A 27,148-nucleotide genomic window follows, 5' to 3' on the forward strand; every position below is an offset into this window, starting at 1 on the left:
ACGAGGCAGTATCAGAGTGTCTGAGATTTCCCTCTCATAAAACGCCGAGAAATTTATTTGTTTCGTTGCGCCACTTAGCGCTATTAGATTATTAATATTAACAACCAAGAGGTAATCTCAGGACAGTACTTAATGATACCTATCAACTCTGCAGACGTGACCAAAATTTATCATCATCATCATCATCAAATTCCTGTAATGTACCCTCAAGGGGTGTACAGGATATGACAGTACTACATGAAAAAATTACATCATTACTAACTTCCTATCTACAATTTTCCTCCAAATCAGTCTGTTACTTGTCAAAACCCCAACATTATCAGATCTTATATTTCTATCGTCTAAGGCACTTTGTACCGTATCAATCCACCTATATCTTGGTCTTCCTCTGGGTCGTTTTCCTGCCAACCTGGCAGAGAACACTTGTTTTGCTAATCTTTCCTCTCCCATTCTATTTAAGTGACCATACCATCTGAGATTAGCTCTGCTAATGCATTCCTGGATGCTGACAATGTCAAGTTCTTTCCTAACATCCTCATTTTTAATATGATATTGCCATTGATGCCATCTGTTCACACCTCTAATCTTTCTCAGGACTCTCATATCTGTGGTCTCTAGTCTTTGGTCAAGTGTTTTACTTCTGACCCAACTCTCAGATCCATAAGTTAAAATTGGCTTGAACACAGTCTTGTATACAGCTAATTTAGTGTTCCGACTAATTTCTTTCTTATTCCATATGAATTTATTCAATTGACTTCCCACGATACCAGCTTTGCTGATTCTGTTTTCTATTTCTATATTTAGTTTACCATCTTCAGTAAAAATTGTGCCTAAGTAGCTGAAATGTTTCACTTGTTCCACAGGTTCTCCATTCACAACACAGTTGACATTTTCAATGATTCTGCCTATTTTCATTGTCTTTGTCTTTTTATTGCTGACCTTCATACCATATCTATTACAACAGCTATTCAATTTAGTCAGAGAATCTTGCAGACTTGTAGCGGATTTATTTAGAAGTATAACATCGTCTGCATAAAGCAAAGAGCTGACATTAACATCTCCAATTTTGATATCAGGTTTAATACCACATTCCTTCATAATGTGATCCATATAGATAATGAATAACAGAGGGGATAATGTACATCCTTGTCTCACACCAGATTTAACATTAAACCATCTTCCTGTACTTCCTTCAATTCTAACTGCTGACTCACAACTCAAATAAAGACTAAGTATTGCTTGATATAATGCCCCATTGACACCATATAACTGAAGCATATTGAATAGCTTCTCTCTTGGCACCTTGTCATATGCCTTTTCCAAATCGACAAAACTTAAATACAGATCTTTGTTATATTCCCATGCTTTCTCGACTATTTGTCGTAAAGTGAAGATCTGATCCTGACAGCCTCTATTTGGCCTGAATCCAGCTTGTTCTTCACCAAGCTTTTCTTCCACAATTCTTCTCAACCGTTTCTCAAGTATACTTGCATAGATCTTGCCAGGAACACTCAGTAGGGAAATACCTCTGTAATTCTCACATTCAGTTTTATTTCCCTTTTTATATATGGGTACTATGAGAGCTCTACTCCAATCATCGGGAATTCGTCCCTCTGTCCAGGCTTTCTGAACTATGCAGTGCAGCCACTGTAAGACTCTCATACCACCATACTTCAGCATTTCTGGTCGAATATCATCTACTCCTGCTGCTTTTCCACATTTCAAGCCTTTGATGGCTTTTTCTACTTCAAGTATGGATATGTATTCCTGACTGCATGCCTGGTCAGTGTTTTTTATCACTGTGCTGTCGTCACTGCTTGTTTCATTTAGCAGTTTTTCAAAGTAATTACTCCATACTTCAAGGATATCTTTTTCTCCTGTTTTCATTTCACCATTATCATCTCTAATTCCTTTTACAGCACTCTTTCCTCCATTCCTAAGCTTCTTCAACAACCTCCAGAATATTTTGCCACCTTCTTGATATTTATTTTCTATATTCTTGCCAAAGTCCTCCCATGACTTTTGTTTAGCTAGTTTTACACACTGATTAGCTTTCTTACATTTGTCTCTGTATTCTGTAAGAGTAAAAGCTGACTTATTTGCCAGGAACTTTTGATATGCTTTCTTCTTTTCCTTCACTGCCTCTTTAACTTCCTGTGTCCACCAGGGAGTTCTGATTTTTTTATCCTTGCACACAACCTCACCACATGCCTCTCTGGCAGAATCAATCAATGTTTCCTTCAGAGTTTGCCACTGAATCTCCAAGGTTTGATTCCTGTTCTCAAACTCTTTCATTTTCTTTTCAATAATATTTCTGTATTTTAGTCTACAGTTCACATCTGAGAGCTGCTCAACTTTTATTCGCTTTAAAACTTTCTTACATGTTATTCTTTTCAATATGAAATTCAATTTTATCCTGCTGAAGACTAAATAGTGATCACTTCCAATTTCAAATCCTCTGTACACTCTGGTGTCCTGCACCAGCGAGAAAACATCACTATCAACAATAACATAGTCAATGAGACTTTTCTTATTCCTAGCCTCTTCTCTCCATGTGAATTTGTGCACATTTTTATGTTGGAACATGGTGTTAGTAATAACCAGTCCATGTCCTGAGCAAAAATCCAACAGATATTTGCCATTATTATTAGCTTTGCTCTTTTCTCCAAATTTTCCCAAAATATTTTTGTATGTCTCACAATCATTTCCTACTCTGCTATTTAGATCCCCAACAAGGACCAATTTTTCATTTTTCATTGTGTCAGTTGCTTTTTCTAAAGCCTCAAAAAATTCCTCCGCTTCTACCTTAGTAGAACCTTCTGTGGGACCATAGGCACAAATAAGTCTCATTGTCCAGTTCCCCATTCTCAGATTTGCCCACATTACTCTACTTGAGACTGACTGCCATTCAAGAAGATTAGCCTCGTATTTTGTGTTGAATACTATGGCTACTCCTTCTTTTCCTTGATTGTCATTGCCTGAATATAACATTTTGTATTTATTGCTCAGAAAGATCTCACCAGTTTTTGTCTTTTTTGTTTCAGTCACCCCTATTATGTCGATCTGGTACTTATCTAATTCCTCAGCTAGCTCCATTTCTTTGCCATTCAGGCTTCTTACGTTGATAGTACCGATCTTTAACTCTGGTGATGTTGAGTTGGGGTTTGTTTTCAGATTTGTTCCAGTAGCTGACTTTTCGCTGTTCGCCCTGGTTCCCTGGCGAAAACAACGGGGGCCTTGTTTAACCGGGCGACGCCCCAGCCGGCATGAAATTTTGTTATGTTGTACCATCATTTTTTATTTTGGTTTAACCAATAAGAATACAATTTGGTCGGCTAAATCCCAAATTGCCAGCCCATCCTCGTTCGTTCAGTATCAAAGTAGATACCCAACAGGGTGCACCACGAGAAGGTGAGGATTGGACATTAGGTCAGAAGCCCTGGTCGGTTCTCCGCATTCCTTTAAAGGCTATGTGGAGGTCTCCTCTCAGTTATACAGCTTTGACCCTTAAGCACCCCGACCAAAATTTACTCTTTTCTAATATCCCGCATAGGTTCGCATTAATATTTTATAAGCAGTGCATCGGATTCCAGAAATCACAGAAAGTCTTTGTTAGAATCAAAAGCAAGGTTTATTATATTCAAAAGTTGATAGCACATAATAACACTAAATTAAATCCCATCTTAAGGGAGTTTCAGACAAGGTATATAAAATTCAAACACTACTATTACACTTATAAAATATTATACAGTAGCTTCCTATAGTAAGAATTATATTAACCTTCGCTAATGCATTAATCATGTACTATTATCACAATCAATCTAAAACTCCGTAGCTCTGTCAGACTACACAAGATAACATTCATATTTTTCACAATCTCCAATTTCCAATTTTATTTTACCAATTCTTTACTCTAACATATCCTTAACTTCATTCAATATAAAGGCGAACTTAAACACAACGACAGATAGTAAGATTAAATTCAATATCCCTCTAAACTGATAGCAATACAATCTTATCCTATATCATTAATGTTCCTTCTCCATAACATATTAACGTGACACAAATCTTTCACTCATAATCAGTGTAACACAAACAAAGTTTACTTATCTTCCCTTTTGGTTCTTTAGTGCTTCATAGGTTCACAGGAAACTGGCCTTCTGTGGACAGCCAGATTTGTTTCTTCTCGCGGAGAATACGGCCGCCAAGACCATAGCTGCCTATCGGGATTTCTCTGATACCGGGGCACCGTCTGACATCGAGGGCACTCGCACCCTACGCCACTATGAGAGACCAACCCACAGGAGATCCAGGGAAAAAGCCTTGTTACAGGGTCGCATGACCGTTATATTTCCCCCTATTCTTCTCGGCGATTCTCACCCTTTTTGATGTCCGGTTGATTCACACGTGCTACTACGTCATGGCATCCATTATCTCTCCCCCGCTATCACACATACGCTGACGTCACGTTGTTTACTTGGGGCAAGCCGCTCCCTCGCGTAACCTTTGGACTTGACTCCCCCCAACTGGTGAATTTGTGCTTACATTTTATAATTCTTTTATACATATTTTATAATGCTCTGCTAATGTTTTACACTTTCAATATTAAATTAACCACATTCGTGAATGGCACAAAATACATACTTATTTAACCTTTTCATAACAGAACACACCTGATTTATATATACATAATACTTATTCTACACTTAGAGGCAATTTATTGTATTTATCTCATTCGTTTGTTTGGAAAAGCATGTTAGACTCTGATAAGATAGGAGTTCATAAATTTCCACTCTATCACAATCTAACAGTATGTTACAGGTGCAATAAATACTTTATATTCCAGGGTGGGACAGCAGGGGGAGTGGGTCTTTCGATGAATTGGGTACATACATACATACATACAACTTCAAGGCCCACCTTTCCTAATTGGGTTGTGGAGGCAACAGCTGCAAGAGAAACTCCAATGGTCACGATCCTCTGCCACCAAGCTCAGGTGTTCTGGTGGGATTCCCAAACGTGTCCACCCAAGATTTTGGATATAATCTATCCAGCGAGTCCTTGGCCTCCCACCCTCTGGCTTGGCAAAGAGGGCCTGCTGAGGGAGCCTCTCTTGTGGCATTCTGACCAGGTGCCTGTACCAACGTAACTGTGATCTCTCAACACAGAGAAACAGCGGTTGAGTATTGAGGGTTTCCCGAATTGCAGAGCTTCTGACTCTGTCGAGTCTTGTCAGCCCCGCAACCCCTCGAAGGAACCTCATTTCAGCTGCTTGGATTCGTGTCCGCATTCTTTCGGTCATTACCCAACTCTCAAGACCATAGGTGAGGATGGGGACATAGACTATATTGAAGACAGCCAGCTTTGCCTTGTGGCTTAACTTCCGCTTCAATACTACCGAATGGCCAAGCTCCCACAATATTGAGCTTGCTAAGCCAATTCGAGTATCTAGCTCTACGTCCTATTTTCCATCATTCGTGAATATGGACCCAAGGTATTTAAACTTCTCCACCTGTCTCATTGGGACTCCACTTACGTGTAGAGTGCACTGGGATGATTGTCTTGAAACCACAAATGTTTCAGTTTTTGCCACACTGATCTTCATTTTGGCATCTGCACAAACAGCTACAAACCTATCCAGGGTCCGCTGGAGGTCATCTGTGGAAGAGCTAAGCAGAACTAGGTCATCTGCAAAAAGCAGATGTCCAATGCTACATCTTCCAATTCTGACACACTCACTGCCTTGGCTGTGTGCCTATCGATCCAGTCTATAAATATTATGAAAAGGAGGGGTGACAAATCACACCCTTGGCAGAGGCCAACAGAGACTGTGAAAGGTTCAGATTTTGTGCTGTTTACCCTGACACAAAACTCTGGGCTTTCATACAGAGACTTGATGGGAGCTAATAGTTGGCCATCAACTCCATACTCCTGTACTACTTGCCAAAGCATATCCCGAGGAACCCGGTCATATGCCTTCTCCAAGTCCACAAAACATGTGTAGACATTCTTGGCATATTCCCAAGATTTCTCAAAGACTTGCCTTAAAGTGAAGATTTGGTCAGTTGTGCTTCTACCAGGACGAAAGCCACATTGTTCTTCCTGGAACTTTGACTCAACTATGCTCCTGCACTGTTTTTCCAAGCACTTAGCATACACTTTCCCAGGCAGGCTTGAGCAGAGAGATGCCACGATAGTTTCTGCAATCCTTCTGGTCTCCCTTCTTGAAGACTGGTATTATTATGCCTGTCTGCCATTGCTTTGATGCTCGCCCAAATATCCAAGCAGCCTGACACACTCGAGTCAGCCAGAGACACCATCTCGATTTAAGGCTTTTAGCATTTTGGGCCGAATTTCATCATCGCCAGCAGCCTTGCCCGATTTTAGCGATTTTGTTGCTAAATGGATCTCTTCTGCTGTGAGACTAGTCATTGCCCCGATCTGCACGTCTTGGATGTCCACAACTGCTGGGCCACTCGGGTTAAGAAGGCTCTCAAAGTATTCCCTCCATCTGTGGATATCCTTCTTGGTTGTTAAATCAGAATCCTTAATTGCCCTTGCTGTGCACGATTTCCTCCCTTGAAGGTGGCGGGTGGTCTGCCAGAATACTTTGTTTGCATTTGCATAGGATGAGTCTAATCTTTCTCCAAAGGATTCCCAAGCCTTCTGCTTTGCTGTCTTTACTGCCTCAGCATACTGCGAACGCATCTTAGGTGACCTCACCCTAAGCCATGTTAGGTATGACTCCTTTTTTTTACCCGGACAGTTTTTTGGACTTCTTGGATCCACCAAGGTGTCCTTTTCTCACTGCCTGTTGCCATGCTGAGGTGCTTTCTGCCACAACATGAGAGTGCAGAGGTAGGTAGTGACAGCTGTTCTGAACAGGTTCCACTCTTCCTCAACATCTGCAGTATGTGTGGGAATCTCTTTGAACCTGGAGGAAATGTCATCTGTAAAATTCTTCCTCACAGCCTCATTTTCCAATGTCTCCCATTTCACTCGATATATCTGCTTAGGCCTACCAGCGTCTGGTAGCATCTGGTTTCTGAAGCTGTAGCGCACATACAACAAGGTGGTGATCAGTTGACAGTTTTGCCCCTCTTTTCACACGAACGTCCAACACTGAGGAAAATAGGTCTGCTGAGACTCTAAAGAAGTCACTCAGAGAACTTTGTTCTAGTGTATCCCTGTACCGGTTATACTTATGGATTTCTCGGTGCTGGAAGAAGGTATTCATTATGGACAAGCTGTTAGTACATTATAGAAGTCCAATAATTTCAACCCATTCGGGTTAAGGTCAGGGACGCCATTCCTCCTAACTACACCCCTCCATGTCTGGTCACCTTTTCCAACATGTGCATTGAAGTCACCCATTAGCAGGACTGATTCCATGTCTACCACCCTGTCAAAAGCAGCATCCCCTTCCTCTGGGAAGGCTGAGTATTCTGACTCCAGATTAGGTGCATAGGCTTGCACCACAGCCAAATCATGGTTATTTATCTGAAGCCTTAACACACATACCCTTCCCCCCACGAATTGGGTAAGCTTTTTAATTTTGCAGGAGGTTTAATGATGGCTTTGTGGTTGTATTTTTGTAGTATTCTGTTTATTTTATCTGATGTCCCTTTAATTTAAGGAATGGTTATAGTTTTATTGTAGTCTGGTTTGCCTTGGTTTTTTATTGAGGTCTTGTAGAGAATTTTGTTAATAGTGTTTTGGCTGTACCCATTTTTTTGAAAAGTATTGCTGATAACTTTAAATTTGTCTTTCAGTGCCTGTTTACTGGAGCAGATCTTCAGAGCCCAGTTTTTTAAAGTATCATTAACATCTAGTTTTTGTGTTGGGTGGTGGCAGGAGTTTATGTGTATATATTGGCCAGTATGTGTCGGTTTCCGGTAAACAGTGAAGAAAAGATTGCCAGAAGGAAGACGTGTGACAAGTGTATCTAGAAACGGAAGTGTGTTCTGTTTTTCAATCTCAGTTGTGAACTGTTCATGTTGTTTGTTTAGGTGGCTAAGGAATATGTCTAGTGTCTATGGGAACAGATCACGAAAACATCGTCAACGTATCTAAGCCAGACTTTGGGTTTTAAAGGAGAGGAACCTAAAGCAAGTTGCTCAAAACGTTCCATATAAAAGTTAGCAATATGGGGGGGGGGGATAATGGCGAGCCCATGACTGTGCCTTTTTTTTTGTAGGTAGAAAGCGTTTTGCCATACAAAATAACCAGAATGCAATATATGTGCAAAAAGCGCTGTGATATATTTTTTTTTTTCACTAGAGGTCATGCCAGTTGAATAACTTGTGATCAATTCATTGTTTCTCTAGCTTACTGTATGTAATGTAACTTAGCTTGTCTTGTATATTTGTATATCCTCCAGATGATGATCTTAATATGAAGATCGAAATGTCAAGATATTAAAAGAGTTATTTATAACATGGTTGTAAAGTCCATAATTTCTAAAATGAACATTAAAATATGCATTAACTACTAGTAATAAAAACCTGCAGCAGTATACATGGCAAACATCACACCATTATTTTTCCAACTCATTTCTCATCACTATGTTAATGGTTTCTAAAAACAGTGAACAATTCCAGACACTGTTATTTTTCCTGCTGGCTTGTCATGCATATTACAGGTTTTTCAATTACTAATTCTTTAATATGTGGTTCATATTTCTAACTCATTTTTATGCATTTTGGATCTTCTTCATTTGCATATCTTTCTTTCATTTTAAATTGAATTTTAGCCTAATTAACTGTTTCAGAAATCAAATTAGATGACTCTACAAAATCAGTATCTTTCCTTTCAAGGATGTTTGTTTCATATTGATATATCCTCCAAAATAAACTTTTATTAACTAGTAGATTTAATGCTTGGAATTGGTAACAGGGATAGCTCTTTTCCTATTATACCTTGATTATCATAGATCTATATGAACATTAAGTTCAGAATTCCAAATTATTATTATTAACACCAAACCTCTCACGGAGTCAAAAGATTCATTGTGGAAGGTTACACACAAAAGCCCATCAAACCGTGCTTTAAATTCATTCAATGTATCACATTCACCACAATGTCAGGCAATGTATTCAAGTCAATCTACATGCAAAGAACCTGTTCCTTATGCAGCTTCCAGGGATGTCCCCTTGTTCTGCACTCTTCTTCCATTCTATGAAAAATTTCCTCCACATTACCTGGTAACCCTTAACTAACTTATAGGTCTCAGTCATATTCCTTCTCTTCCTCCTATTCACGATGCTTTGCAGACTGCATTCTTTCTATCTGTCTTCATATCCCACATCTCTGGACCCTTTCCGCTATATCCTCATCACCATGAAAACCAGGGGACCAAGTCTGTGACAATAATGCATATGAGATCTGATAAAGCCCTCAATCAGTGGAACAAGAACCTTTTTATTTCTGCACATTAAGGTGCTTCATATCATTGCCATAATCTAATTTGATGACTTCTTCACAACTTGTACAGTGTGATCTCTGAACTTTAGATCCCTGTCCACCATCACTTCAAGATCTCTTGTCTGTTGAACTTGCTCCAAAATTTCTCCAAGTTTATATGTTGCCTACCAAATTTCAGAACCGTATACTTTGAAACATTGAACTGATGGTTTCATACTGTTGCCCACTTATACATTTTATTCCAGTCTCCCTACAAGGCCACAACATCTGCTTGATTCCTCATCATTCTCCCTAGCTTTGCATCATCTGCAATGTTATAACATCAGTTAAACTCATTCCAATATCATTAATATACAAATTAAATAACAATGGTCCCAAAACAATCCCCTATGGCACACCACTAGTAATTTTCCTCTTCTGGAATACAGCACCCCATATACAACTTGTTGATATCTCTCTCTGAGAGCCAGTTGCCTATCCAACTCACTAATCTGTCATCCAGTCCCATCTGCTCCAATTAAGTTACCAACTTGTGGCATAGCAATCAATCAAAAGCTTTTGCAAACTCTTAAGTATACCGGATGTGCATTTCCCTTGTTTGACACATTCATCATCTTGTTATAGTACATAAGCAAGATGATAAAACATAGCCTCAATTTAACAAACCCATGCTGACAAGCACAAAGAATACCACTATTATCAATCCACATTTGTATCTTAGCTCTCACCAACCTCTCAAATTAACTACAATTCCAGATATACAGATTGCCTATAATTTATTGCCTTATCAACACCTTTGTGAAGTGGAACAATTTTGTCTTCCTTCCACTCCTTTGGGACTTGTGCTGTTGCAAGATTCTTGTTAAACAGGTAGGCCAATGCTAACTCCATGGAGCATTCCCTTAAGACATGCTGTGATATATCAAGTCCTATTGCCTTATTGATATCTAGCTTACTTAACTCCTCATATACCTCTTACTCACCAGTAAGTTTTCTGTCATTTCACAGGATGAAACACTGTGATGAACTGTTTACTGAATACCTCATCCTATGTCCTCTGCTGCAGTTACCCATCTCCCATTTTCATCTATTAACAGCAATTGCCATAATCATTTTTCTTGGCCTGATTTGCCAATTTCTGCTCATACTGCCCTTTTGCTGTCTTTACTAACTGAATCACTCTCCTGGCCTGCTGCTCATACTCCTCATGCAACTGATGATTACCATTATTCAACTTATGCTGCCTCCATAGGGCCTTCTTCTAGATTTCATACTTAATCCCATCATTCATCCATTTTACACCTACCTTATTCAGTCTGTGAGCTTTGCACATTCACACACTACTAAGTATTTCTTTGTCACTTTCTAATCAGTATTTATTTCTTTTCCACTCAACTCCTCATTCCATGTTATTGCTACAAGCTGTCTCCTTAGCTTGTTATGATCATGGGCCATGTCAATCCACATAGTGAAAGTGATCGCCTCATGATCACTTTCACCAACTTTATGGAAGTCGAAACCACACTTACAATCACATCCTCTTATGAAATGATCAGATCTGAAACTTTTGATCCTCACTTGCACTCCTTTATACACTGCGTAAGATAATTGTCTCTCAAGAAATTTGTTTTCTTTATTCCCAGATGCTCTCTTCATTCCACTCTATATGCCATAATTAAAATTACCCATAATAATCGTCCTTCTCTTGTTCACTAACCCCAAGTTGCTTTTACATTTCTTCATTACATTCCTCCACATTCTCTACCCTATAGCAATATGCATCTAAATATCTCTTCTTCATTTCCCTGTTCTTTTTTTTCGCATTCCTGTTCTCTCAGTCAATCTCCACCTCACACCACATTGCCTCTAATTTCCTTCTTTTGTGTCTACCTTATATAGAAATAAATCTCTTCTATCATCATCAGCAGCAATACCCTTTCCTCTTGTCCCCTCTATCCCCCCCACAAAACTCTACACTCCACCCTTCCACTTCTATTCCTGTCAGGAATTATCTTTGTTTAAAATGAAGGTTTATTTTCTTGATCCTGAGAATTAGTAATAATATTTTTGGTTTACAGATCAAGTGTTGATCAATTTTATTAACTTAACCAACTAGTTTTGCCAAACTTTAACTGTTGGCATCTTCAGGGCACTTACATATAGGCTGAAACAATCTCACAATTATGTGTAACTATAAAACTGACTAGAATAATTACAAATAAAATAGTATCGAATGTGCGTGAAACACGTATCGCGTGTACAAGATTAGCTAGCTGTTGCTAAGGAACTTTCTGTAGTTTGTATTAAAGTTCATTTCTTTTGTTTTTAAAGATTTGATTAGGGTTTTCCATATCTCTGGGAGTATTAGGCCTTGATTTCTGTTAAGGTTGACAGTAGAACGGATGACTGTGGCTGCTTCTTTGAAAATTCTTGAATGGTAATCTTCCTCTAAGTAAGGGGAACAACTTTTGTCCCACTCGATGACATGGTTAGTTGTAGAGAAATGAGACGATAGGCCAGAAATGTCCTGTCTGTTGTTTATGACATAGCCAATGTGCGCTTTTTGCCTGATTTCAAGGCTTCTCGAAGTCTGTCCGATGTAACTAGAGCCACACGAGCATGGAATATTATAAACTCCAGCAATATTTATAGAAAGGGTGGTTGTCTTTTGGAGATCTTAGTAGTTTATGAATAGATTCTATTGGTTTAAATGTTACTCTTATTTTGTGTTGTTTGAGGAGGCTGGCGAGCTTGTTGGAGATGCCACTTACAAATGGAATTGCAATAGTTTTTATATTGAATATCTTCTTGTTCTCTTTGTGGTGGTTCAGAGAAAAGGACTTTATTGACTAGTCTTCTTGGATAGCTGTTCTTCAAGTACAGATTGTTGGAAATTAATGTTAACTCATCTTGAAGGGTCTCGTTGTCTGTTGTGATGCGAATCGCTCTCTTCTTTAACATGTGTACAATGCTGAGTTTATGTGAGATGTGGTGAGAGGAGCTGAAATGTAGGTAGCGACCTGCATTTTTTGCAAATATTGGTCGGTTTTCTGTACACCGATAGATTTATACTGCCATCAATTTGTTTTTTGATTAAGATGTCTAAAAACGGGTAATTGTTTTTCTCTTTCAAGTTCCAGAGTAAATTTAATAGAATGATGAAAGGAGTTGATCTTTTTGAGAAAATCATATAGGTCATCTTTGTTGTTGTTCCACACGATAAAATTGATCAACACTTAATCTGTAAACCAAAAATATTATTACCATCTTTGTTTCACTTATTTCAACAATTTTTTGGGTAAATAGACTCATTCAGAAAAATAATTTCATCTCCCTTATTTCTGATACTCCTGCCTTTTGTAAATAAACACAGCAGGCCACTTTTTGGTCTATAACCAGTGCCACCCAAGTCACCTGCCCTTGCCCAGTCACCTTTATCACCACTTACTCCATATATCTCCTCGGTCTCAACCATCCCCCTCATATCTCGATATATTCCATTTTTGTGCTAATCAGAAATAAGAGGGATGAAATTGTTTTGCTGAATGAGTTTGTTCACCCAAAAATTTTTGAAATAAGTGAAACATAATTGAACAAAGATGATACACACGCACATATTCAATACTACTTCCAACATCCACTCTCCCCCTGTCCACCTGAGTTCCCCCTGCATTCCCATTCTCTCTTCATCTCACACTATTATTCTCATTGCCAAGCTCATTCTCCCTCTACTACACATCTTTTTATCATTAAAATTTAGTTAGTTATAGCAAACTTTATAGTTAAATTTATATCATTATGTGCATTTACTGTCTTTTACTCAGGTTACTCTTTTTAATTAACTCTTGACTTTTGCTTTCCTCAAAAGAAGGAGTTGCCTTCATTTCGCTAGCATATATTTACACAAAATATCAATGTTGGTTATTATAATTATCTATACAGATTGTAAATCTGTAAATAAATTTGTATATAATAAAATTTCTATTTAATAAAATACATAATATTGTTAGCTACATTTTATCAGTGGGATATAATGCAGTTTGCTTCTATTCCTATTAGATTTCTCTAAGAAATTTCAAAAATCAAAATGATTCTTTAATAACTATACCTAAAAGCTTTCTTTCATCTTTCTAGGTCCTTACTTGAAAACAGTGGAGATCTTTTTGTTAAGCAAAAAGCTGGATGTTTGCCTTATAGTGAAGATCCCAAGGTATTTCATAAACACATAAATTTTGTTTCTTGATGCTTTTAGATATGAACGCACCAGAAAATCTCTGAGTTTGAATTAAGAACAGGAAGAACTTTATCTATTCCTAGTTGATATTAATACAAAACATTCTGTGATTCATGTTTCATCTTGTAGCTTAATTGCATTAAGAAGAGTACATATTGGAATAAAACTGGTATTTGTCCTAATTGCTGTCATCTTAAATGATAAATCTAAAAACATTACACATACTGTATTTACTCGAATATAACTCTCCCGCACATATATCTTTCACCTCTAATTTTCCTTTATGAAAAAAGAAATTAAAAAAGTTTTGCATATACCTCACACACGAAAAAAGTTTAAAACTTGAAGAATTAGATAATGAATATTGTGGCAATTTGGAATTTGGTTGAAGAAAATCAGCATTTCCACTCAACAAACGTCGGCTGTAAGATTTCGAGGATTAAGTGATGGATTGTCATTGCTATGTGATTCAACTTAGGAAGAGTAATAACTATACATTATCACAAATAGCAATGCCGATCAAACACCCCTCAGTTTCAACATGCTGCACCAAACAACAAAGAGAAGAAAAAAAAGATGAAAAAAGTGTGACAATGCCCACAACTGGAAGTGAAAAGTCCCAGTGCACAATCACGCTGGCAATTACTGCAGATGAAAGAAAATTGCCTCCTTACATAATATTCAAAAGGAAAACAATGCTGAAGGGGAAATTTTCTCCATTCAGAATTCATGTAGGAGTTCAAGAAAAAGGGTGGATGGAACACTACAATGGTTCAAGATTGGATCAGAACAGTTGGGAACATATGGCCAATGACTTATTTGGATGCCCAGCTTTCCTCGTGTGGGATAGTTTCCATGGATGCTTAGGACCTGAAATATTAAAACAACTTTTGGATGTGAAGACCGATGTGGCCATTATTCCTGGTGGTCTTACTCCTTATCTACAGCCCATGGATGTATTAGTCAACAAACCATTCAACAACGACATACAAAAATTCTACATGGAGTGGATGGCAGCTGGTGGCTACAACCTGACTCCAGCAGGGAAGATTAAGAGACCATCATTAATAATGTAGTGCAACTGGATTTTGAGAGCCTGAGACATGATTTCGTCAGAAATAATTGCCAAGAGTATTTAAAAACCGCAAACCTCAGGTTCTTTAAATAACGGTTAAATAAAGTTGATAATTAAAATTCAGGTGCATTCATTTTATAATGTGAGCAATTATAAATTGCAATGAATACTGAGGATTTAATTATGAACGTTGATTTAGTTTTGTTCTGAAAAGCTTTAGTTTCCAAAAATCCTCACATATATCTCGCACCGCCATTTTTGAACTTTAATTTTGGGGGAGAAAAGTGTGAGTTATATTAGAGTAAATACTGTTAGAGAAAAGAAAAAAAAAAGTGCAACAAGAATTGAAATTAGTCATTTGATATTTTATATCTGTAGAAAAATTAATAACTATGACAGGTTCTTTAAACAGTACATACAGCCTGAAACTAATTGGAGTTCAGCTCAGTCAGAATTAGGTTAAAAAAGTGACTTGCTGAGGTCTTCATGCTGTAATTGAAGCTTGTTAAAACATGAATTAGTTTTATGTTTGACAGCATTTAAAATCGCTTTTATTAAATTTTCTGAATAATGGTATTTAAATAAAATTGTAAATTAAAACATTCACTAGAAAAGTGACACTTCTTTTTAACCATATAAATGTAAATATAGATTTGATAATTGATTGTGTAATTGAGAATGAGAATGCAATGAAGTAACAATGACACTGAATGGATTTGACTGCAAATGCTTATGTGAAAAATGGTAGGTGCTCAGAGAGAGAGAGGGGGGGGGAGAAGTGAGAACGTAAGTGGAGCACTTCAGGAATGAGTTGGTGAGGGCAAAAGGGTTAGAGAAAAGGTTAATTAATATGACTGCAAATGCAAATGTAAGAGAGTAAGAGTTCTAGGCAGGTAAGAGAGCAATGGAAGGAATGGAAGTGAACAGGAGATTACAGTTGGAATGCTAAAGAATGAGTAAAAGTACAAAACAGATAAGAGGGCTAGAGAACAAATGGAAATGTAAGGAAGATATAAGAGAGTAGAAAACAAGAATGACTTCTCCTTTACATACATTAAATTACAGAAATTCTGTAATTTGATGTATATAAAGATAGAATGTGAGATGGGTGTTTATCTAGGAAAATTAAAGGTAATTTTTGCATTAAAAGGAGATGAGAACATTTTTTGATATTATTCCCACACATGATTATATATTATTCCCACAGAAGACAAGCTTATAGTAAATAAATGGCATGTGTTGGCAGGGATCAAGTATAGAGTACTCTATTGATATTCTTCTTGAACTGTTGGTGGTTGTAGTCCTTTGGAATATGCTTCACGGGGACGGTTCCACAAAATTGAGGTGGATGGAATGAAAGACAACTGGGAGTAGAAGGTGTAGTCAAGTTGCAGTTTGACTGTAATAGGATGTTGAGAAGCTTGAGTTTGTGTAAATTTGGCAGAAATGGAAAGCATAACGGATGCTAGTTCTGTTGAACAATTTCTACAGATATTTCTTTAGAAATATCTGTAGAAGAGACAAAATGCAGAAATTGATCTTCTGTGGGAAAGAGGTTAAAGAGAATCTGTAAGAGATGTTACATCAATCAAACTGTCCTTTTCTGATCTTCATCAAGAATTTTTAGAGAGTTCTTAGGTGCACTGCCCCAAACCTGAGAGCAGCATTCCAAGGTTGGTGAGATTTGGGATTTATACAGAGTAAGTAACTGTTGAGTATGTTGAAGATGGATGCCAGCTGATTACAGTTTAGTAAATAGATTATAAAGAACAGGTGTTATTTCAGGAGAATATCTCTTGAACACAATGGGTGGGATTATATCAGAACTGCTGCCTTTGTGGTATCCAGGTTATTCAAGATTGTTCTGATGTCTTTTTGGAAGAAGGTCACAGGAGGCATTGAGGTGCAGTGTTCTAGACAGAGAAGGAAGTAATTTTGCCATGGTCATCTGTGGAGGATTTGGAAGAGAAGAATGAAGCCATGGTGTCATCAGCCTTGTCTTTAGACAATGTTACAATGCTATTATTTGGGTGAGATAGAGGAGGTGGCACAGATGAACAAAAGTCATGCTCAGCAGCTTTGGCGAGGGACCAGGCAGCATGACTACAGTGGCCCAAGCAGCAAGTTTTCTACATTTATCCTTGTTGAATTTAAACTTTGCCTTTTTAATTACAAATGTTGCAGCCAACTGTGTAGGTTGTGAAGGAAGCCAGTATTTTGGTCTCAAGCCACTTGTGATAGGCTGTTTGCTTTTCTTGGATCATCCTTTCACACTTCTTGAACAACCATGGTTTAGATATGGGTTGGGAAATTTAAACAAAGTGAGGAATGAAAGCTTCCATTCCAAATCGATTAGTTCTGTAACAAGATCACAACAAGTGTCTGGATCAGCAGAAGAATCAAAACAGTAGTCTGGCCTTTAGCATTATTGTAATACTAGAGTACATGGAGTTGTGAATGGCTGAAGGAAGGATATTCCACCAGAGGTGAAACTTCAATGAGATTATGATCTGAATTATTAAGAGGAGCAGTCACCTGAACAGTCTGGAAGGAGAACTAGTTCAGAAGAGATCCAGAGTGTTGGGAATTCTGGAAGAGCGAATGATCTGTTTTAAGTCATTGCTTATAGCAAAAATCTCTCTCTCTCTTCCAGCTTGGTCAGTGAAATTCAAAAAATGGAGCCAGTCAGATTTGTGGACATTGAAATCACTGAAAAAGATGATGTCGCTGTTTGGAAATTTTGACTGAATGAAATCAAGCTTTGAAGATAGAAAATCAGAATTCAGAATAATTTTCAGAATAGGAAGAACAGTAGAGTCAAGTGGATGAATGAAACAAAATGTGGATGAGTCAAGGATGTAGTTAAGATTGAGCTATGGTTGATTTAGCAGAAATTTAAGTTTCAGTCAAAAACAGAAGATTCTGAAGGCGATGATGCATGTCATTTAAGTTATTGTTGATGCCATGGATGTTGGTAAAGTGAATATTAGATTTTTGTAATTATGGAGAGAGGTTGCTTTTTAAATTTAACTGTAGTGACACTAAACTTATTCAGTCTTAGTTTCATATTTGATGTTTCAGAAGGTGAAGAGAAAAAGAGAAGGGGGAACACGTAGTGAGAGAAAAACAGACTCTTGAACATGTTCTACATAGAGAGCATCTAGTCTCCAAACCACAACATGGCCTTACAGCCTCCCTCCATGCACAACTTCACAGTGTAGTTGGCAGCAAGATTATGTGTCAAGAATCAGGAAGCCTCGTAAAAAATGCATTACCGTCTTGTTTGGTCCTCTACACTAACTGGCAGCTAGCCTGCAGAACTGCTTTACTGCTGTATCCTCAAAGATGAGGGAGTTACTGATCAAAGGGTGGTGGTAAACAGAAACTGGAAACCTTGCCCTGTGAACCAAACATGGTGGTAACCATTCCAGGTCTGCAATAAGCAAGGTGGTGATATTCCAACAGGTGATGAGAGTCATCTACCACCAAAGTCTAGTTAGCATTTACTCTGACCAGGAAGGTATCCTTTTTCACTAGGAATACTTGCCAGAGCTTTCCTTAATAGAAAGCTTAATAGAAACAGGACACCACGAGAAGGCAGAGTAGACTTGACTGAGAGATGCTGTATATTGCACATTACTGGCTCATAGTGGCCCATCACATGGAGGAGATGATAGTACTGAATACAAATGAATTGATACAAAAGAGGCATTAGTGAGACTTGGCTAACAGCAGATTATGTAGTTAATGGGATAAAATATGGAGGGTTTAGTATTTTCAGGGAGGATAGAGATGATAGGATGGGAGAGGGGTACTGCTGATGATAGCAGATGAATTGCAGCCAAAAAGAATAGGAAGTAGGCTGGAGGATGGCTGTTCACTTGAAGCAGTCTAGTGTGATATTAAAGCCAGTAAGACAAAATATGCAGCTTGTTGTTGCTGTAGGCCAGGGAATCCCATGGATGCTCTGGAAGACGTATTGGCAAATTAGTACAATGAGTACACATCAAGTGATTATTATGGGGGGAACTACAACTATGGAGACAAGAGACTAGAAGGAAGGAAATGGAATTTATACACCTACTAAGTGATAATTACTTGAGGCAGCATGTAATGGAGGGGACTAGAGGTATGAGAGTATTGAACCTCGTCATAGGATCAGAAGGACTATCCATAGCCACGGTGACCACATTGCCTTTGATTGGTGAAAGTGACCATGTGGTCTTGACTTTGGAGATTGTACAACATGAGGAATATTCGGTCAAGAAGGGATATATGTGGAACTACAAGGCAGATGATTATGACAAGCTTAGCAATCCAACTAATCATCTAACTCCTACTTGATTTATCCTCCTTACCCTAGGTACGATTTAATACTGCTTCCTCTAGATGGCATAAAACACTGCCAGGTAAGGATGTTAGTAGTGCATGAGATATAGTTAAGGGTCATCTAGAGGAAGCAGTATTAAATTGTATGCCTAGGGTGAGGAGGGTTAATCAGGTAGAAGGAAATATAAATTGTAGAGATAAGGTGAATCCTTATGGATTTTTTTTAATTTCTTTTAAAGACGTATTTCTTTATATTCAGTATCTTGAATATTTCATGAATATCTGTAGTTTATATAATAATCAGGATAGTAATTCATTTTTTATACATAGTGAGGTTGAAAGAGTATAACATTAGTATTAACCCTTTGAGCAGTAAAGCAGTATATGAGGGGATATCCAAAAATAACTGGAATTTATTTTTTTATTTTTATTAAAGTTTTTAATACCATATTCTAGTCTCCTTCAAAGTACTCTTCATGTGAGTCAGTGCATTTGTCCCAACCCAACATTTTTTCTGCTGCTGGAACTGGAATGCTGTTTATGGTGTCCAGCGACTTTTCGTTCACTTTGTCCACATCAATGAATCGCTGCCTTTTTATGGTTTTCTTTATTTGTGGAGAGAAATCGGACAAGTAGGGAGGGTGGGGAACAACTGCCATGTTCTTCTTCACCAAGAACTGTTGGACAGGCAAGGCAGTGTGGGCTGGGACATTGTCATGGTGCAGCAACCAATCTCTTCTACTTCTGGCCGTTTCCATTGCACACTGTCATGTAGTCTTCTCAAAATGTTGAGATAAAAATATTGGTTCACTTTCTGTCCAGGAGGAACAAATTCTTTGTGTACAATTCCATTCACATAAAAAAAAACAAAAACAAATCGACATTGTCTTGACGTTTAATCAAACTTGCCACTCCTTGGGTCTCAGTGAATTTGCATGTTTTCATTGGCTTGAAGCTGGTTTTGTTTCTGGATCATAACTGTAGCACCAAGAATCATCTCTGGTCACAACTTTTGAAAGAAAGTTCAGGTCATTAAGAACTTGCACCCTCAAATCACGATTTTTTTCTTTGATCTTCTGTGAGAAATGAGGCACAAATTTAGCAGACACACATTTCATTTGCAAATCTTCTGTTAAAATTTGCTAGCATTAACTGCATGACAAATTTTTCTCTTCAAAAACTCTTCCTCAGTAGTCTTTTGATGATCTTCATTGATTGCCCGCCAACTCTTTTTGATGTTTTCATCATTCTGCTTGTCGAAGGTTGGCCAGATTGTGGTTGGTCTTCAACTGACATGTTCCCATTTTTGAAACGGGAAAACCACTCATAGACCTGTATTTTATCTAAAGCATCTTCCTTGAAAGCTTGCCAATAACAGTAGTTTCAGCTGCAGTTTTCCCCAAAAGAAAAGAAATTTTCACATGCACTCTCTGTTCCTTGTGGCCAGCCATCACAAACTTGCTTGTAAGCACTAACAAAAAAGCAGCAAGAACAATAAACCAGTTCACACAGGATGACGCCACTTGCCAGACTTGGATGGAAAACTGCACACACACACACACATGCGCGCAATGCCTAGTGGCATCATCCATAACTAGAAAATGTACATGGCAAGTTCATATTCCTGATTTTTTTTGGGTATCCCCTTGTATATGCATCACCTAGGGTTGCCAGATTTCTATGACTGGATTAAAGGACACTCAAAAATTATTAATGCTATCGCTCTCACTCTCACCCCCCCACCACCACCACACACGCGCGCTCTGCATATGTGGGGTTCAAAGCATATGCCTGCACAGAAATCCACCACTGCCATTACGAGGCACAGGAATTGAAAAATGAAAATAAAGGACAAATTGAATCTTTTCTCGTCCTTTATGTTGCCATTTGAGTTTTTGTATGGAGATGCTGCAATCTCTTAGCAACCTTACTAATTTTTTTTTTCCCGTGTATATATATAAACCGCATAAGGTGATATATTTTAACTCACTGCTCAAAGGATTAAATAGCATAACATTAGTAAGAATATTTGAAAATTAACTGGTTATTATGTCATATTGTATAATCTTCAATGTAAATTCTTCAAGATCCATTGTTTATATAATAATAATATATAAATGATTATAACAAATATGTTACAGTCTCAGATCATAGACTTGTGTGTAACAGTTTTAACACTGAACCCTGTTACTTTGTATAAAGTAGTTATAAATGGAATTTACTTAGAATGAGAATTACCTGCTTTGGATATTTTTTTGATTATATAAGTCTGTTTTCTTTTTTTTTTTTTTTAATTTCTTTTTTTTTATATATATTAGGGTTTTCGAAGTCTTTTAGCTCAGAACTTGATGAAGGACAATGTTCAAGGCTGGAAACTAAAGGTATCTGCTTAACCTCTGATAATTTAATTTATACATACATTGCATAAGATTAATTTTAATTCTTTATTATTATATATTTGTTTTTTAATGCTGTAATCTTTTCATGTAAATCTCAGACTTTTTTATATATAATGTACATAAACTAATTTATGCATGGGCACTTTCATGAAAAATTTCTTTACATGATACTAAAGAGTATGCATGTATAAAATAAACTAGCTTTATGAGTTAATGACAACCCAAATAATTCTGTTGTTATGCTGCAAGTAAAAGAAAGAATGAATTTGAAAGAGTAACTCTACTGAATGCAAATGGCATGCGAGTGACTGATGCAGAAGTGATTGTCCAACTAATGAGTAGCCATTTTGCTAAAAGCTATCAACCCGGTTTGTGCAACATTGAACTCACCACTACCTCTTCACTACATGAGGAAACTCATGTAGTGAAGTTTCCTCATTAATAAGAATAAGAATCAGTTCTTATTGCTTAATAAGAATTCTGCAATAAGAACTGATGGGATATCAGCACGGATGCTAAAAAGATTGTTCAGCTGAACTGGCTTTTCTTTTGACCAGGCTATATACCATATTTTTCGATAGATAACGCACACAGTATACATTTGAAAGATATGAGAGGTAAATCAAATGTAATAACAAAACTAAGGTAAAAGTACTACTTAATATTTATTGAACATTACACTATCCAAAAATTCTTCATCAGACTCAATATTGAAAGAATCAATTGCATTAAAAATTTCGTTTGGTATTTCTTCAACTTCATAATCATTGTCACTGGAACTAGGCATGTCAAAACTTATGGGAACCTCATCCATATTCAAAAAGTGACAAGCATCGACCTCACACAAGTTTTCTCTCAGAAACAAATGAAATTTAGCTACTCTCACTTCCCAGTCGTACGGCAAATTTTGTCCAGCACTAGTGGAAGAGCGCACACTTAAATTGTTTCTCTTCATAAATCCAAAAACCCAAGATTGGTAGGCCTTGAAATCCTTTATATTATCATTTTGCGCAATTCTTTTCGATTCTTGCAACACCACAGACAGTAGATATTCTCATACCTTTAGCTCTTTCACTTACAACCCAATCAAACAGTTGTTTTCTATGGTTGGCCACAAGCACCTTCTAAACCTCATAGTACGTTTCCTCGTATGTAAACATTTCAAGACTGTTTCAGCCTTTCGCCATTCACGAACACTACTTTCTCCAACACTGAACAATCTACCAACTTCACTATTCCCTTTTTCCTTTACTACTTTTACCATTTCAAGCTTGAACTGCACTGTGTAGGATTTTCTCCGAGAAGTACTTCTGTCTTCATGGGTAATTTAGATCTAATAACAATGCAACTAGTTACAAGAGAATGATTACTAGCAACGCACGTGCTTTTAAAGAATTCCTCCGCCCTCTGTCTGTACTTTCTAACTCTACTGCTAGTTGGTGCATGCACGTTATCTATACATCAAAAGGAGTGATGAAAATGTTGCTGTGCGCATTATCTATCAAAAAATACGGTAATTTGAGCCACTGAACAGGGAAGAGTCTGTAGGAGTAGAAAGAATGTATGGTAAGCCTATTGCATGTATGTGGTGCAAAGACTAGTGTATCCAACTATCGACTAAAAGTTTTTTTTTATTATAATTATTACGGGCGACTCCAGAGAGAGCTTAGACTCATCGAGGGAGGCCCTAAACATCATGTCCACACATCTATTCGACATTCTCACAGTATCTATCATACCTTGCCTTGAACTCATTCACCGTCATAGCACCCACAACAGACTCTGGCAGCTTATTCCACTCATTTACCACTCTAAAAGTAAAGAACCCAGCTCTAACACCCTTGCTAACCACACTCTTGCCCCTGATCTCAAAAATATCCTCTGAATTAATCCTATAGAAACCCTTTAGCAATTTGAATGTCTCAATCATATCTCCCCTTTTCTGCTTATCAACTAATTTCTGCAACCCACAAATCTTCAACCTGTTCTCATAAGGTTCATTCCATAGACCTGCTATCATCTTGGTCACTCACCTCTGGATCCTCTCCACTTCCTCCCCATCAAGAAGAAACCTAGGTGACCAAATCTGGGCACAGTAGTCGAGATGAGGTGTTATCAAGGCTTGGTACAGAGGTACAATAACTTGTTTGTCTCTGCTCGTCAAAGTATTTTTCAACAACCAAGTGAGTTGATGAGCTGATTTAGCCACATTTTACAATGTGCCCCCTAAACATCATCTCCCTATCCACCAACACTCCCAAGTCCCTGACCTCATCAATCTCCTGGAGTACAGTTCCACTAATGTGATATACTGCTGCTAATCTTTTCACTCCAAAATGCATAACCTTACAGTTTGTCACATTAAATTGACATCCATTCTCCTTAGCCCAGAACTCCAATCTATCCAAGTCTTCCTGCAAGATTTTGACATCTTCTGCATTCACTATTGCCCTACCCAACTTTGCATAATCAGCGAACAAATGAACTGTTCCTCTTAGATCCTTCCCCTATATCATTAATGAACAAATTAAACAGCACTGGTCCAAGAACAGAACCCTGCGGAACACCACTAGTCACAGGTCGTCTTTTGGACTCTACTCCTGAATAAACTACTCTCTGATATCTCTCCATCAACCACCCACCCATCCATCTCACCAACCCTATATCCATTCCCATATGTTGTAGTTTATGGATTAGAATTCCATGTGGTATCCTGTCAAATGCCTTAGCCAGGTCCAGCAGTATCACTGTAAACCCATTAATTACCCTTATCCAGTTCAGCCGTCACTGTGTTATAAAACTTGAGAAAGTTACTGAGGCATGATCTACCCTTCACAAAGCATTGCTGTCCCCTGTACAGTATCTCATTTTCATCAATCCATTCTTGTATTTTTTTCTTGACTACTTTCTCCAAGACCTTGACAACGACTCCTGATATGCTGATCGGTCGGTAATTTGCAATCGTAGTCTTAGATCCTCCTTTATGCAGTGGAACTATTTTCCCCTCTTTCCACATCTTCGGGACTAAACCAGACTCAAGACTCAGATTAAACAGAATGGTCAAGGGCATTGATAATTCTTTAGCTGCTTCACGTAAGACCCGTGCCGGTATACCATCCAATCCCACAGATGTATTCACATTAAGGTTCTGTAATAGACTATTCACCTCCACTTCATTCATCACAATTCCCATATAAACTAATGGTTCCTTCATTTTTTCAATGTCACCATCTGGATGATATACTCTTGTAAAATGTTCACTCAGTAATTCCACTATATCGACTGATTCAGTGACCTCCTTACCATCATCGTTCCTTAAAATCATTCTGCCGTGTACAGTTTTATTTTTGCTTGCAGCATAGTGAAAGAACTGTTTCAGATTCTCTTTAGCTTGCATAGCTAGTTTCCTTTCATAATCCGCTTTTGCTTTTTTTACCACACTCGTTACCCTTCTGGCCTGCGCTTTATACTGTTCGTGTGCCTGAACTCACCTTTCTCTTTAAATTCCCTCCACAGTTGTTTCTTTTTTTTTTTTTGCAGCTCAAGCTTAATGGTGTTATTCATCCATTTAACCCCTACTTGTTTTACTGTTCGGACCCTAGGTATACAATCAGCCATAACCTCCTGTAAATGCTCCTTGACCACTTCCCATGCTCTATCGACATCCCGCCCTTGCAGTTTTACATGCCATGGCACTGATCCAAGCAATCTCCTAAGCTTGTCATACTTGCCAGCACGGTAATTCCACATATACCCTGTCTTAATCGAAAATTCCACGCCTTTAGCCACCTCCTAGATCAAGACCTTATGATCACTCTCACTAATAGGTGGCAACATGATCATATTCATTACAGTCAAATTCTCACATGCTATTACCAGGTCAAGCACTCTCAAACCCCTAGTATTTTCACTTACATGCTGTCTCAGATAGCTAGCCCTTAATAATTGAATAAAATCCATTTCCTTCCTCACATGTGTCCTCTTCTCCTTCTAATCAATGGTATCATACTTGAAATCCCCCATAATAATTACCCTCCTTCCACTCATTTCATCAATTTGTTTATGCATACTGTCTCCACCATCTATTCCATCACCTGGTCTATAGCACTAGCCAACTATATATTTTGTTCTGCCAGTCTCAATCTCACACCAAATAGCTTCAAATGAACTCTTTTCACTATCCTGCAATACAACTTCAATTCTCCTTGGCTGCAGTTCATCAGCTATCATCAATAACACCCACCCCCATTTTATTCTCTCTGTCCCTCCTAAACACACTATAACCTACACATTCTATCCCACTAACTATATCATCTTCCGTCAGCAGTGTTTCACTAATGCCAATAACCTGTGGCCAGGAGGAGCCAACCAAGGCCAAAAATTATTCCTTCTTGTTCCTAATACTCCTGGCATTAGTATACATGAAATCCAGAGGTCCCTTTGTCCCACCCCTATCTTGATGTGTTATTCTAACTATCCCATTCTGATTACTTGTCCTTAGTACTGGCTCAGGTACATTATATACATTCTTACACTCAATTGTTTCACTGATGTCCGCATATCCGCTCCCCCCCCCTCCTTGGTAGTTCTAGTTTACCTGGTTCTGCACATCCATTTTCACTTCATTCAGCAACACTTTTTCCAGTCTCCGCACACCAAATCCATCCAAATGCAGGCCATCCATCTTGTATAAATCCTTTCGCCCATCAGACTCATTCCATACGTCCACGAATTCCACACCATCTGCATAACCTGCGCATAAAGTCATTTGCGATTATGGCCCTCCTTCTAAACTCCTCTCTGTCATACCGTGGCAACAGACTCACCATCCTAACTCTGTCACTCTTTTCTTTCGCTACCTTTAACAATACTTTAAAGTCCTCTCTCATAAAAAATTTATCTCCTTTCAATTCATTCGTACCCGCCACAACTATCAATTCTTTCACCCTCTGTTTTTGCGCTCTAATACTCTCACTTACATCCTTAAATTTCGCACCCGGTAAGTAAGATTTAGTTAAACTCCCATCTATCATTCCTCTTAATAACGAGTTGGTTAGGACTTGCATTAAGAAACGGATTGAAGTGAATCTCTACTTTGCAATGAGCATCATGGGTTTACTAAGGGAAAGTCATGCTCACATTTTATAATATTGTTACCACTGAGTTAGACAGGAGGAATGTAGTTGATATGCAATACTTGCATAATGATTTGAATAGGCTGGAATTATGGGGATGGGAAAATGGATGTCAGTAAATGTAAAATCAAGCACTTTGGTGTGTTTAGATATCTATCTATCCCAATGGCTTTAATAGGCCTTTTAAGGCCCACAACCTTCCAAGCATGCTTGGATTTCATAACTGAAATATGAGGATAGAATGGTCACTCCTATGCCTCAAGGTATTCTTGGCTGTATCCCTGTGTGTTCACGAGGCCGGTTTGCCTGCTTGCGGGATGAAAAACACCAAATGATAAACTGGCGGAAAAAACCCTACTGCCTGTGCCCAAGACCGGCTAACTTGGCTATGGCTGAGGAAGATCTTTCAGCTCCTCATGTCTCCGACGGGAATCGAACCTAGGACACTCCTTCCCCAGGCATATGGTTGTGAAACGCAAAGCCACTAGGCTAACTGCGCAGACCTGTGTTTAGATATCCAATGTTGTACTATATTGGTGGGATTATGCTAGAA

The 27,148-nt window shown here is 38.1% G+C and overlaps 1 protein-coding gene across 4 annotated transcripts in view; it reads left to right on the forward strand.

The window, feature by feature from the left end:
* Window positions 1–27,148, forward strand: part of shtd (anaphase promoting complex subunit 1) — an 844,012-nt gene that overhangs the window by 715,787 nt on the left and 101,077 nt on the right. For all 4 annotated transcript variants that reach the window (XM_090401046.1, XM_090401047.1, XM_090401049.1 and 1 more), the window contains 2 exons: window positions 13,558–13,633; window positions 21,380–21,442. In XM_090401046.1, coding sequence (XP_090257172.1) covers window positions 13,558–13,633; window positions 21,380–21,442 — 139 coding nt within the window. The remainder of the gene's footprint in view (window positions 1–13,557; window positions 13,634–21,379; window positions 21,443–27,148) is intronic.

Source organism: Typopeltis vanoorti, chromosome 11 (assembly GCF_054136105.1).
Source record: "Typopeltis vanoorti isolate ZY-2024b chromosome 11, IOZ_Tvanoo_1.0, whole genome shotgun sequence".
NCBI lineage: Eukaryota > Metazoa > Arthropoda > Arachnida > Uropygi > Thelyphonidae > Typopeltis > Typopeltis vanoorti.